General features: G+C 33.1%; 3 protein-coding genes across 5 annotated transcripts in view; all 3 read left to right on the forward strand.

Annotated features, from left to right (window-relative positions):
- The window catches only part of LOC127730105 (uncharacterized), a 53,302-nt gene extending 39,386 nt beyond the window's left edge, over window positions 1-13,916 (forward strand). Inside the window, exon 3 of the mRNA XM_052238219.1 lies at window positions 13,468-13,916. Within this exon, the coding sequence (XP_052094179.1) occupies window positions 13,468-13,793 (326 nt within the window). The 3' untranslated portion in view covers window positions 13,794-13,916. The remainder of the gene's footprint in view (window positions 1-13,467) is intronic.
- The window catches only part of LOC127730106 (uncharacterized), an 80,276-nt gene that overhangs the window by 47,242 nt on the left and 17,923 nt on the right, over window positions 1-15,111 (forward strand). The window lies entirely within an intron of this gene.
- Window positions 5,513-11,396, forward strand: LOC127730118 (uncharacterized). Its single transcript, XM_052238252.1, has 3 exons — window positions 5,513-5,604; window positions 8,594-10,801; window positions 11,100-11,396. Exon 2 carries the CDS (start codon window positions 8,617-8,619, stop codon window positions 9,757-9,759), a length of 1,143 nt encoding a protein of 380 aa, XP_052094212.1. The 5' UTR covers window positions 5,513-5,604; window positions 8,594-8,616; the 3' UTR covers window positions 9,760-10,801; window positions 11,100-11,396.

Here is a 15,111-nt window from a genome sequence, read left to right on the forward strand (position 1 = left end):
CCATTGAAATTGATCAAGAAATAAGCAATTTATACGAAGTATCTTCTTTTGCACAATACTGTGCAATTGAATATTTCTTGCTATTGTGCAATACTGTACAATTGACAATTTCTTGCTATTGCGCAATATTGTGCTATTGGATATTTCTTGCTATTGTGCAATACTGTGCAATTGAAGATTTCTTGCTATTGCGCAATACTGTGCAATTGAAGATTTCTTGCTATTGTGCAATACTGTGCAATTGAAAATTTCTTGCTATTGCACAATACTTATTGTATAATAATTTACACATCCTGTTTGGTGTGTATCTCCTACCATATCATTATTATTTGCTTTTAAATATTAATCAGAAATAACCAACTTAAAATGGAAAATTTTAAAAGAAAAAAAAAGGAAAAAAAGAAAAAAAAAGAAAAAAAAAATCCCCCCCCCAAATTTTTTGAACCCCCTTATGATTCATCACCCCCAAACTCAATCCCAGCCTTCCCTTTGTGGTATGGTACCTTGCAGTACAATTTCAGAGAGATCCATACACTTGAACACAAGTTATTGTCTGGAAACTAGAAAAATGCTTATTTTTGGCCCCTTTTTGGCCCCTTTTTGGCCCCCAATTCCTAAACGTTTCGGGCAATTACCCCCAAACTCAATTCCAGCTTTCCCTTTGTGATATGGAACCTTGTAGTACAATTTCAGAAATATCCAAACACTTACACACAAGTTATTGTCATGAAACTAGAAAAATGCTTGTTTTTTGCCCCTTTTTTGGCCCCTAATTCCTAAAATTTTGAGGCAATTACCCCCAAAATCAATTACAGCCTTCCCTTTGTGATATGGAACCTTGTGGTACAATGTCAGAGCGATCCATACACTTACACACAAGTTATTGTCTGGAAGTTACAAAAATGCTTATTTTTGGCCCCTAATTCCTTAACTGTTGGTACCATAACCCCCAAAATCAATCCCCACCTTCCTTTCGTGGTATTGAACCTTATGGTAAAATTTCATGGAGATCCATTCACTTAAACTAAAGTTAGAGTGCGAAAACCAATGTGTCTTCGGACGACGCCAGACGACGACGACGACGACGCCAACGTCATACCAATATACGACCAAAAAATTTTCAATTTTTGCGGTCGTATAAAAATGAGTCCTTAGATAGCATGAGATTTGCAGTCCACACACAAACTTTTTCTTAAACATTGTTAAATAAAACTATGAACTTAAATTATTTTTTCTAGATCTTTTCTGACCTAAATTTAAGAGTTTGTATCTATGTACATTGAGCTTATTTATTAATGTTCTACAAGCAGGCTCTATATGGGTGTTAATAAAAGCATATAGTTCACTGGTTAGAGAGGTGTCACAGTAGTTCACTAATTGATATGGATTGATAATAACATGGATGAAGTCTACATCTATATCATATATATTAATGTTTAGTAGTGCTAGCACTTTGATATATTGTTCTCGTAGAGATTTCAAAAGAGACACTCTTTCAGTTTCTAATGCTGTACATGAAATCAGAAAATGTGAAATGGTTTCATCCTCTTTGCCGCAGACTCTGCAGGTGGCGGATACCTCATTTTTGTTAAATTTCGCTCTATTTGTCGGTAAGATGTAGTTGCCAGTTGCAAATCTGGTCCTGATTGGTAATTTGATGAAGTCTCTACAGTTTGAGGTATTTGTTGTTAGGATTGGATGTATTCTCTTTGTCTTGTATTCACCAGATATGTATTTTAAACTAGAGTATCTCTCAGAGTCTCTATTAATTTTGTCAGTCCAGTAAGTATGTATTTTTTTGTGATTAAACTTTTCCATTGCGACTTTCCTAAAGGGTTGTTTAAAAAATCCTATCAGCTTTTCGCCTTTTGGAGTTTTGCCTTAATGTCAGCAGGACGATCTTTGAATCCACACTTTGTTGAATAGTCCCGCCAATATATCCCAAAAAAAATCTCTGTGCCATCGACATGGACATATTGACAATTTTATAGCAGGAAACAATGTCACTTATGTGTATAAAATAGTCCTCCTGGAACATGTGGACAGTTTGATAAACAGGCCTCACTGCCCTCAGTGCTGTGGATAAATTCAAGGTGGTTATGTAACAAATAATTTGTTCCGGCGTGATATTTGTTCCGCCAGAACAAATTTCATAGGAAATATGTTCCACCGGACTTTATATCACAGAAAATATGTTCCAGCACTGTAAAATTTGTTCGGGAACAAATTTTATGACCAAATGTGAAATAAGTTCCGGAACAAAAATCATAGATCCATGCATGAATTTTGTTCCAATTAATATTAAGAGTTTTAAAAAGTTAAATAAGTTCCTGTGATATTTGTTTTAAAAGAACGCGTACATATTTCATAGAAATCAATGAATAAGTTCCGCTCAAACCTATTTTCACAGAAAATAAGTACCTTTGCAACAAACTGCAAGCGAAATATTTTCTTGTTACATTTAAATTATAATGCAAGCTGAGTGCTGTATTGAGTGTGCTTGCATGGAATACATTTGCAATTGATTGATTGATTGATTGTTGGTTGCTTAACGTCCAGTGGCAAATATTTCATGCATATTCAGGACGAGAACAAATTAACAATAAATACAATAGGTAGGTTCTGTAATAGGGGCGTCCGGGATTAAGGTCGGAGAAATTTAGACTGCCACGGGAAATGAGGGTATATTGGATAGGGACAGAAATTTAGCCTTGCAACAGGTCACCTACGGACCCCTCCAAGAGTTGTTGCAAGGGTTCTTAACGTGCAAAGAGCGTAGCACTCTCTTTACACAAGGCATCGTATTTAACGTCCCCATTCTGACCGGACGTGGCTGCAGATTTGTACATCCCGCACAGCCAAATGGACGCCCCACTTTAGCAAGGGTTTTACTGCCGGTCGGAGGAAGACCAATGGTGACCATACTTCTATTCCCCAGTCACCCTTGGGGGTCATTTGCAATTGAAGGCATGAAGATAAGAAATAAAAGCAGTGGCGGATCCAGAAATTTTCATAAGTGGGGGCCCACTGACTGCCTAAGAGGGGGCCCGCTCCAGTCATGCTCCAGTGATTCCCTAAATAATCAACCAAATTTTTCCCAAAAAAAAGGGCCCCCCCCCCCTAAATCCGCCTCTGAAAAGCGATGATAATGTATCATAATTTGTTTTTATGTTTTATGTGGTATTCCTCCTTGGTTTTTGTTAACTGTCATGGCCGTGTGTTCTAGTCATACATGTACTTAGGTCATAGCACAGTTTCAAAAGAGTGTGTCTTTTGTTTCTACATGTCTTTTGATATAACTGATCAGTCACTTTGTCCTTTTCAAATAAGTACATATGTTCATCTTTAACTATACTTTTTTTCTGAATGATTGATTTTTCTTATTCTACTCTTTTCTGGTTGAAAAGTGTCATTTTGATATTTTTTACGGAGTATATAATTAAACATTTGCTATACTGCACAGGATACGAATTGGATGATTTACACTTTTTTACTTTTTTTATTAATGATATAATACTTATTATTATAATGTACTTGAATGATAACTTTAAACTCACTGATGACAAATGCTCAGTATATAAGATAACTTGTTTAACCAGTGGAACATATTTCACAGACAAGGAACTTATTTCACCAGGTGAGGAACAAATCTCACAAACCCAGAACTTATTTCACCAGATAAGAAACAAATCTCATAAACCCGGAACTTATTTCACCAGGTAAGGAACAAATTTCACCAACCCGGTACTTATTTCACCAGGTAAAGTGTGGAACTTATTTTATAGAGATGGAACAAATTATATAGAAATCATCTGTGAAAAAAGTTCTCCCAGAACATATTTCCTGTGATATTAGTTCCACTGGAACTTTTTTCACAGGAACAAATTTTGGCTCACAGTCACGCCACTGGTGGTTGTGTCCTTTGTACAAAGATAAACCGTGTCTAACAGATGAGTTGTATAGTGCTTTGATTGTCCACAACAACCTCCAAGATTAGAAAAATCGGACCGAACAGAGACGTCTGCTTTTCATCACTGGAAGCTGCCATATTGCCAGTGAAAGATTTCCACTAAGGGAGACAATCTAACCACAAAAATAACATTGAGGCTAACTTTGGGTAACTTAATGTTAAATTTTGCAAATTAACAAGAAAAAACCATACATTTAGCCAGAAATATTTTTCAACATAAAATAAATCAATTTTAGACAAGTTACCACCTACTTTAAGCAATTTTAGTTAAATAACAAGAAACAAAAACTATTAGAATTATTGCATTTTATGGTTATTTTAAGAGTATTTTTTATCAAATTTCCATTATTTGCCAAGCCAAAATTGTTTACATGTCTTAGAACTGATATACATCTTTCAAAATATTATAAAAGTTAAGAATAAAAAATATGATCTTGAGAGAAAACTGTTATTGAGTACACGTAGTATATACAAGTTGTTTATTACATCTGTGGCGCGAACTTTCTGGCAACCTGCCAAAAGGTCCGAAATTCTCAAAAAGCTATTTTTTTTGTTATTAACTAATGTTCCTTCAAAATATGATAAAAATAATATTTCATTTAAGAGCTATATCAATTATCCAGACCCCTAAAAAGTGCCTAGATAAGCTGTATTTTTTAGCCATTTTTTAAAATAATTCACTTATATGCAAATTAGGCGGTTTAATTGAAAATAGAGCAAATTAACAATTTTTTTTTTATCTTAACTCCTAAATACCTAAAGTTTTTGGAAATATATATAATTTTGGCAAGTTGTAACTACCAATTTGGACGAAATTTGGGATTTTGCATGGTTTTATGGCAGACTGGCTCTTAAACCAGAAATGCAATAAGACCCCTTTCAGAACAACCTTTTAAAATGCGTTGCGATACGAGGCCCACGTATAGTCAGCAATGTGCTGATGGATCGTCGTACGATGTAGATGTATACCTGTAGCTACTGCTGAAAAATAAACCAAAACAAATTGTAGTTTACATTTAGGACGGTATGAATGCCCTTTACCGTCAGGCGTCAAATGGTCATTTTCGGCTACCGTTAGCGGAGTCAAATTGGTTAAAATTTTACCGTGGTTCGTCAACATATCCTTTTCGTGGATCGTCAGAGGTCTCAAATAATTATCGTTACCGTTATTTTTGGAAAAAAATTAACGTGATTCGTCAAAATCTATCGATTTTTTTATCGTCTTGAAGAAAATCTTCATTTTATCGTCATGCACCAAAAATTACCGTTAACGTCATTTGGCAAGATTTTTTACCGTTATTCGTCATGAAGGTACCCCCATTACCACCCTCATTTAGCGAAAGTGAAAGTAGAAATGAGAGTTTTAAAAATATATTTTCACAACAAACATGCAACCTAACCATACTATAAGTTTTAACGTAACGATAATCCATGTTTGTCCTTGAAATTTTTACGACGAAATAGTTCATACACAATGTATAGTCATTTTAGAGTTCATGCACTTAGTGTTTTAATTTTCTGAAAATTCAAATGAACCTTAACCATGTTCACAATCGCCATTTTTTTTCTGAATTACCGGTGATAAAAAGCAGAGCCATCACAGTTTGTGCGTAGATAGAATGTTTACTATTTCAGTAAGTGCATTTTTCTGTGTTATGTCATATAGGGAAGTAACGACACAAGTTACAAATTGTAAATTAAAAAAAAATGATGCTTATTGATGATATTTTCAAAAAACTCATAATGGATCTTTGTTAAGTCGTGAACATTATCAGTTTATTTTTTGGATCTTTGTTAAGCCGTGAACAATATCAGTTTAATAAGATTCTACCTCTTTGACAAAACATTGATACTAAGGAAAGATGCATTTTCTATGCTGATGATAAATACCAGAACTGATACAAGATCATACAACTGAAGATTAAAGTGTGGAATTTTTCAGAATACTAATGCATTGAAAGGTATTTAAGGTGTATCAATTTCATTGGTATATATTTCCTCCTCAGATTGATTTTTTTTTATACTTTGCCAGGATGTATTTATCTATGATTTTTCAAAAATATAATAAAAAGTATGGGTCACCGTGCTATTTTTTAAGTTACAAAGTCGTGCAAAATTGACCAAATTTGCATGAATTGTTAATAAGTTATCTCTCCTTAAATGGCTTAGTTGACAATTTGATTCGAACGAACACAAATATTTGGTGTATGATATTTATCAGTCTGAATAATACAATAAATCACTGCATTTTCTTATTATTCTAATACACAATCTAACCCATTAATTATCTATCTGTCTCAAAATTTCAGATTTAACCAAAAAACTAGACCTATTGTGGACTGTTATTTTATAATTTTTTCTATTTTGGCGGTTTTCGGTTAATCTAACTTAAGTGTAAAAAGGTATGATAAATCCTGTTGATGCTTACACGAAATTTACCGATCTTAATTTGAACTGATCTTAAAAATATAAAAAAGAAGATGAGTAGATATAAGAAGATGTGGTATGAGTGCCAATGAGACAACTCTCCATCCAAGTCACAATTTGTAAAAGAAAAAAGAGGTATGATTGCCATTGAGACAACTCTCCACAAGAGACCAAATGACACAGAAATTAACAGCTATAGGTCACCGTACGGTATTCAACAATAAGCAAAGCCCATACCGCATAGTCAGCTATAAAAGGCCCCGAACTGACAAATGTAAAACAATTCAAACGAGAAAACAAACGGCCTAATTAATGTACAAAAATATAAACGAAAACCAAATATGTAGCACAGCAACAAAAAACAACCATTGAATTACAGGCTCCTGACTTGGGACAGGCACATACACTACATACAGAATGTGGCGGGGTTGAACATGTTAGCGGGATCCACGTGGCGGGATCCCAACCCTCCCCTAACCACAGGGACTCGAACGGTTAGCAGATAGGCATATTAAAATTTTGTTTATCAATGTTTTTCAAATCTTTTTTCGTATTTCCTGTCTATTTATATTACATTGTTAACGTTTTTAACGTTGGTATTATTATTTCTTTGTTTCTATCAATGTGCACTTTAATTTACTATCTATATCCGTATACTGAAAAATCCTAAAGGGAGTCTAAGTCGCCATTTTGAATTGCTTACTCATCTTTAAAGAAAGAATAATTAAAAACTTTTTTATGTCACTTTATACATTACAAAGAAATACCCATACTTGGCTATCGTTTCATTCAGGTAAAAATATTCTAATTTCCCGGCGAAAGCAACGTAACTGGCAAACGTGTCGTTTTTCAATAAGATAGACGAAATGGGAGATACATCTGTCATTCGGAAACTTCCAGGTTGATGTGTTTATTACAACGATAATTCATCATAGACTGACGAGTGTTTTTAATCAGCTTATCTGCTAACCGAGTCCCTGTGCCCTAACCTGGGACAGTGGTGTATCAGTACAACATAACAATCTAAAAATCAGTTGAAAAAGGCTTGACTTGAAAAGACCATTTCACATATTCATGTGCAGATGCAATATATGATTAGTTAAATTTACTTAATTCAAAGGGTGCTTTCCTTTGGCCCCTTCTTAAGAGTTTATAAATTTCTCTACTAGTAAGTGTCTGTATCGTGACGTTTTACATTTCGCAGAACGTAATCTTTGTATAACTGATGGACTGGTACGTCAGGAAGTTCGTTACCGCACATTACTAAGACCTTAATTAAATACTATCATAGATACATATATTTGGTTTGAAAGGCGAGTTTGATGTAACTGTTCCAATTTTATTACGAAACGAGGATGTCAAACCTTTAATAGGAAAGTTTTTTTTTTATGTAAACTTATCGATCCTTCAAATAAACTTATCATACCCCGCTTTAAAAGTAGGGGTATATTGTTTTACCTCTGTCTGTCCGTCCGTCCATCCATCCGTCCATCCGTCAGTCCGTCCGTCCGTTCCATGAATATTTTCGTGGCTTCTTTCTCAGGAACTACATTACAAGGATTTCTGAAATTTGATATCAGGGTTTATATGAGCCAGCTATGCCGTGTAATGCGTTTTCAGATTCATCGCTTAACAACTTCCTGTCTACCTTTATATTTTAGCGGGCGGGTGTATCATTAGTGAGCAGTAGCTCACAGGTTCCCTTGTTATTATTGAAATGTAGGATTGTTCATGAAAAAACACATTTTTGTGAAGAAAAAAAAATCTAGGACACAGAATTTTAAAATAAAATATGAGAAGATAGGTTTTACAATATACTTTAAGAAAATAAAAAGAAAAATGGGGTCACCGACCTTGATTTCTTGCTACAAGTAAAAGTTTTTCTATCATTTCTTTAAAAAAAAATCCTATTTGAGTTATCTCCCCTTAAATGGTTAAGTTGACAATTTGATTCGAACAAACACAAATATTTAGTATTTGATAAATTAGTCTGAATAATACAATAAATCACTAGTTTTTCTTAATTCCATTAAACACTCTAACCCATGAATTGCCTATACGGTGGTATACAGTTAATCTACTTTAAAAGAATCTGTGAGGATTCATCTTTTAATGATTTGAACAAATATGTCCTAGCCTTTGTGCTACTATTTCTCTTCTAAATTCAATAACAATGGATTTTTATACAATTAATAGATTTGATAACAGAACAAGAAAAAATGGAATCTGTTTCGATGGAATTTCAGGATTTGAATACCAAGTTGGAATTACATCCGGGTTTAATACGCCTAAATCTGAACATAATGAACGCTCTTGATATGCATGTGATCCAAGACGCAAAGCAAAATATTGAAAAACTTTTAATTAAAGAACATCCGATTGTCGAAAACGTTCAGAAAAATATTATTGCTATACTCAAGACTAAAATACCGAGAGAACGACGAGAAGCCAGATTTGATCTTGAAAATATAAGAAAGAAGTCCCCAGACAATTTAAACGTACTAGCCGATTTGGAGTGCATTTATACAGAGCTAGATAGAAGTAAGGATGCAGAGGTTTGCAAACAAAAATATCAGGAAATTCTTTCGGGTACCTCCAAGAACAACATACGTTGCAAGCAAATATGTTTGCTTGAACAAGGGTATGCAATTATGATAGAGCGAACACTAATCAACCAAAGTACAGTGGAATTAAGGATAACAGATTTACACAAAATTCTTAGCACCGAACTTGAAAGAAGTCAGGGAAGGAGAAAAGAGTGTTTTGAAAGAGGACTTCATCACCAAATTCAAGTCTTACGTAATGTCCGAATTGCTAATGAAGACGAGATAGAAGACAGACATCTTGTTCGAAAAGGATCTAGTCTTCAAAAATTTAAATTAGCTGAGGCATTAGATGCATCTTTTCCAAACATGATATGGAATTACTACTATGCTAAGGCATTAAACCAGTATTATGACTCTTTGGAAACTGTACTTAAACGTAAAGACAATGGGAAAGATACAATTAACAAATTAAACAGACATATTGGCGAATCGGGGCAAGCTGTAAAATTTGAAGATGACTTAACAAAAGAAATGAAAAAGGTTACATTAAAAGCAATTGAAAACTTTTGGATGATATCTCAAATTCAAATTAACAATACCATAGTTAGAACATTTGTTGCAAGGTCTTATGCCTACATCGGGCACATTCTAATGAAACGTGGTGATATGGTTCTGTCTTCCGGAAACTTGTTTGACTTAAATACAAATAAAAGCTTTAAACGTTATACAAATAATCCAGTTGAGTCTGCAGAAATGGCTTATAGGCTTAAAAACAATGATGTAACTGTTTTGACGAGATATGGAAGGACTCTGTGAAATAAATCAAAGGGTGTTGATGACAAAAGAGAAAAATTAGGATTACTTCACATGGCAAATGATATTCTAACACGTTCAATCGATGTAGAAAACACCGGAAATTGGTTTGCCTTCTCAACTAGAATGCATGTTAAGAAAGAAATATCCGACATCCGAGCTAAAAGAGATATCGATATAGCTAGAAAATATCTGTTGGATGCCAAACAAGATGGAGAAGCAATTTTCAAATCACAAAATACACAAAAAGATTTAACTATTCTTGCAGAAATTTGCCAGAAACTTGCAAAGTTTCCGTACACCTATAAGTATGGGCGAAATTTTGTTCACACAGATGGTCTTTTACATCAAGCTTTAGACTATCTGTTATACGCGTCGTATTTAGGAGATCGACCTGATTTTCACTTTGTTAACAGAAAGGCAGCATGTCTCTTCGATCTCGGTGAATACGCTAATGCCATTGAATGGGAGAATAAAGCTTGGCTGCTTTCATCACCTTCAACCCAGATGTCGTTTAACTTACTTTGTAGTTATATGGTGACAATGTTCGAAGATGATCTGCAGATGCCCTTTGATCAGCTTGTAAAAGAATTTCTGTACGCTCTTATATATGGTAAAAGAAAATACAAGGATATACAGAGGAGCATCGAAAATCTGTATAAGAAAAACCAAAAAGGACTTCTGATATTGCTCAAAGCAATTATCGTAGAACCGAAAACAACACTTCGAAAGACAGAAAAGGATATTCTTAGCGAATGCATAAAAATTTGGACAAATATTGCAGAAACAGAAGATTTAGTAGAATATTCAAAATTAGAAACCATTTTAAAAGATATGATACCACGACAAGTAAATGAGTATGTCCTCTCAGAAACATTTCATCAAACATCTTTGAAACCTCTAGCTGAGGGTAGAAAGGCATGCTCCAGAGAGTTTGAGTATGACTTTTTCATATCTCACAGTCATAAAGACGAAGACTGGGTGACAAACATTCTACTCAGACATCTAGAGAGCCAGTTTGATGAACAAGATGTAGCGTTTAAAGGTAATGTACAATAATTGAAAGTATTTTATTTCAAGGAGAATAAAGTATAACATTTCATTTCTGATTCTTTTCTTCCTCATAGATATATAAACAATAACGAACTGAGTTATTTCATTTAACGAACTTATATTAATATGGTAACAAAAATAATTAGGTGAAAACCAATGAATAAAAATGATATATCACTTATCAAAATTGATATATATATATATATATATATAAGTACATTTGTTACTACAAATACCGTCACTCACGGAGTTTTAGGCTTGCATTGTTATAGAAAGGAGAAGTATTATAGATGAGTTATGTAGCATGGTCTGATAATTGCTATCTCATCAGACTCAACAGAAAAGAACGACTTCTGTGAGAGCTATCACTGGAACTTTACAAGTCGAGAGAAACTACATGTAACTGTTGATTATGCCTTTGATGGTGTATGGCACTGCTGGTGTTGTATATAACCAGGTCGGGATCGACTGACACATATAAATTTTAAATGCAAGCATTTTAATAAAAATAGATATAAACAAAAAGAATACAAAACAAATTAAAAACATTAATAAAGTAAAAAATATATTTTGATTTTTTCTTTAATAGCAAAAACAATATATATTTAGATACACTTTTTCTTATGTAAAAAATTAAATATTAGTAATATTTAATTTTAGTTTATCTTGTTTAAGAATATTTTACTTTAAATCTTAATCATTTTAATATCATGACTAACCTATCAATTTTGAAGTCAAGTCTAGTGTCTTAGGCAGAAAGCGGAAACTAATATAGTACATTGGTGTTATGGTAACGTTCCTTTCTTTGCCAACGTAAAACAGGGAATGACTAAATATAGTTACGGTTAGAGAGTACGGTAAAATATTGTATAAATGTATGTCCTAAATATTATAGATGTCACTTTGATAATCATCAAACTTTATTTTTTGTTAATAATTTCGAAGTTTTTCAACGGAAATTTTATCGTCTTTTGGCATTCATTTTTTGTGCTTTGAGCGTCCCTGATGTAGGCTAATCCAGAAAAGTGCTTCGGACGCATTAAATTTAAACGGTGTTATTTTCATTATAAGAAATTTATTTCATAAATACTGAGCTAATGATACACTCAGGGACTTACATAACAGTCAACTAGATAATGAAAGTAACAGCAGCGCCTGCATATGCATGAGTTTTTCTTCAGAAGATGTGTTACATCCAAAATTAAATTATTTTTCATTAGTTACAATTTAAATTCATACAAGTACAACTTAAACAATTCGAACGATTAATCTTGACTTCCATATCTTTATTCTCATAAAACCAATGAATTACATCGGTACAGAGATAACAACAACAACAGCTATTTACAATGTATACAAAACAAGGGAGAGCTGTTACAAAAGTCACTAGCCAGGAGGACAAACAAAAGTTTTGATGTTTTTTTTATAAATGAACAAAGCTTCTTCGGGACTGATTTTCGTGTACACGACAAAAGTTCGGAGAATTTAACTGAATAATGACGTGTGATAAAAGATGAGCATTTTACGTTCCTGTTCGAAAACAATACATACAAATATAAGCATAGTGGATATTCATCTCCAATTTGTCGATTGTTACATGGGCGGCAAAAAGTTTCTGTTTTATAACGTGTTTATACCTCCCCGTTTCAATCGGCAATTTGTTGTTAACTGTTCGAAATCGACAGAGATCAATAGCATCTCTGAAGTTCAGTATATTTAAATAATCCTCGAATTCCTTATTTTACTATGAGAATTGTATCTTATACCTTCTGACGAATTTTGATCTGATAATCTTTGCTTTATAACAGGTTTAAACCAGTTTTAAAAATGAAATTTTGTGTTTCCCATATATATGCGAAACCATTTAAAAAAATTTTGCACAACCATAATCCATTTAGACTGGATGTTATGATGAGCGTTCATATGGCGAGATACTTGATATAATATAAAGCTTACCGGATATCAAATTTACCCAAAAAATTACTGCTCGAACTTTATATCTATGTCGATCGGATGGCCAGTTCCCTGTGACCACATAATTTGGTGTTGAGGTTTTCAGGTTTAGAATTTATTTACAGAATTTCATATTAAAACTTCTTTAATCTCATTAACACAAACAAAAATCATCATGCTTTTGCATCTATACAACAAAATTGGCTTGATCTTTTTTTACAGAGAGCTGATACATCCATCCTTCCTATTTTCAGGACTTTGTACATATGGCCTTCAAGGCCTTCTCGAATAAATATTTGTTTATTCATATTAAAACTACCTGTTTAAAAGCTTTACTCAATAAAGTTGGTAAAAAAACGCCTAACCACTATTTAACTACTGTTCGTTTTCAAAGTGAATGTATGTAATTCCTTTGAGAAAAACTTTTACTTTACTAGTAAGTGGTGAAACTAAGCATCACCGAATGAAATTTAGTTACAATCTATGGATAGGAAATTAATTAGAATTTTGTATTGAATTAATAAAACCAAATTTTGGTAATAAATTAAGATCTTCACGGATATCAGAAATAAATTAACATGTACAGTATAATTATGTGTAATAACATATACGCTTCAAGTCTCGGCATGACTGAAAACCGACATTAAGAAACTCTACTCTTATCAGTGTTCATATTATTTACATGATGTCTTTTTTTCATTGCAGGTTGCATTGCCGACAGAGATTTTATACCAGGTACTTCTATACTGGATAATATCATTGGTGCTATCAAAAAAAGTAATAAAGTCATTCTTATTCTAACGGATCACTTTGTGTCCAGTAATTGGTGTCAGTACGAGGCAGATCGAGCCGTTATTAAATCATTAAATCTAGATTCAAAAGACATTAATTGCGTAATACCAATTGTTTTAGAAGATTGTTCAATACCTGAGAAAATCAACCATCTAAACTTCATAGATATGACAATAAAAAGGGATTTCGTGCAGGAAATGAGGAGATTAAAGAAAGTTTTGTTGCCAGGTGACAAATGAAACATGCAAACATAGAAATTTATATTTGTTAACTCAAGAACTTTTTATAATGAAATTCCATGAAATCACCAATCTTTTGTTATATACATAAAATGTTGTATTTAAACCCTTAAAATACTTTGATCTAAACTCGTCTTATCTAACTGTGCAATGAATAAAAACATCAAACTTTTATTAACAATTAATTTATATAGTGAAATGTGTAAACAATCGAGTCATTTCTCGGAGTTGAATATGATTTGTATCTATTTGTTTGTATCATCCACGAAAAAAAATCGGGAGTATATATTTATCGCTTGGTCAGTGATCCGTCTATCCGTCCGTCCTTGTGTCAGAACCTAATGGTATTCGGATGATAATTTGAGTATCCCTTGCTTCATTGAAATGATATTTATACAGATGGAAGACGTATAAAATTGAACATTATTGATTACGACATCAATGTCACTGTTACGAAAAATAGGAAAAAATGTGGTAACTTGAGTAACCGCTGCTAGATTGAAATAAAATTTATACAGTTGAGAGATTTTTGTAAAAAGAAGAAGCCAATTGAATTTGGATGAATAGGTGAAAGGTCAAGGTCTCTGTGACTAAAAAAGAAAAATTCGAAAGATGTTTCCCGGATTGTTACAAGAGTGCCTTGCTTGATTGCATTGAAACTTGTCACCGGGTCCTTTCATTTTGACGTTACTAATTTCTTTCTTTCCTTCCATAGAAATACAAATATTGAGGAGCGAAAAGTGATAAATCTTGCAATAGTATATATATTTCTTTCCTTACGATGTGCAGATTTTTTTTAGAAATGTTACAATTTCGAGGTAAGGTTCACTAGAGCTGTAATTTTTCCTTGTATGATACTTATTTCTTCATTAATCAAGAACGTATATATATATGGTTTGAAATGGATAAAACGGGAAAAAGCTGACAAAAAATCTTTGGACTCTTTTTTTAATTCAGTAATGAAGATAGTTGATATACGTATACAACATTTTAAAGAACATTTTACTCTTAACAACAACCGTAAAAATCCTATTTCTCGTATCAAACATAAACTAAAAGAACTAGCCAAGGAATTTGTTTTTGTCCCGGCTGATAAAGCTGCTAATAATATCATTATAGTTTGACGTAAATTTTACATTGAGGTTCTGCAAAAGGAAATCACGAATTCACCAACATTCCAACTGACTTCATTTTCAGAAAACGATATCTGTCACAAACATAAACTATTAGCTACTTCTTTACAAGCAGAACCAAATACAATGAAAGTCCCAACTATGTACTGGCTTCCGAAGCTCCACAAATCACCTTACAAATATAG

This window comes from Mytilus californianus, unplaced genomic scaffold (assembly GCF_021869535.1).
Source record: "Mytilus californianus isolate M0D057914Y unplaced genomic scaffold, xbMytCali1.0.p SCAF_2, whole genome shotgun sequence".
In the NCBI taxonomy this organism is placed as follows: domain Eukaryota; kingdom Metazoa; phylum Mollusca; class Bivalvia; order Mytilida; family Mytilidae; genus Mytilus; species Mytilus californianus.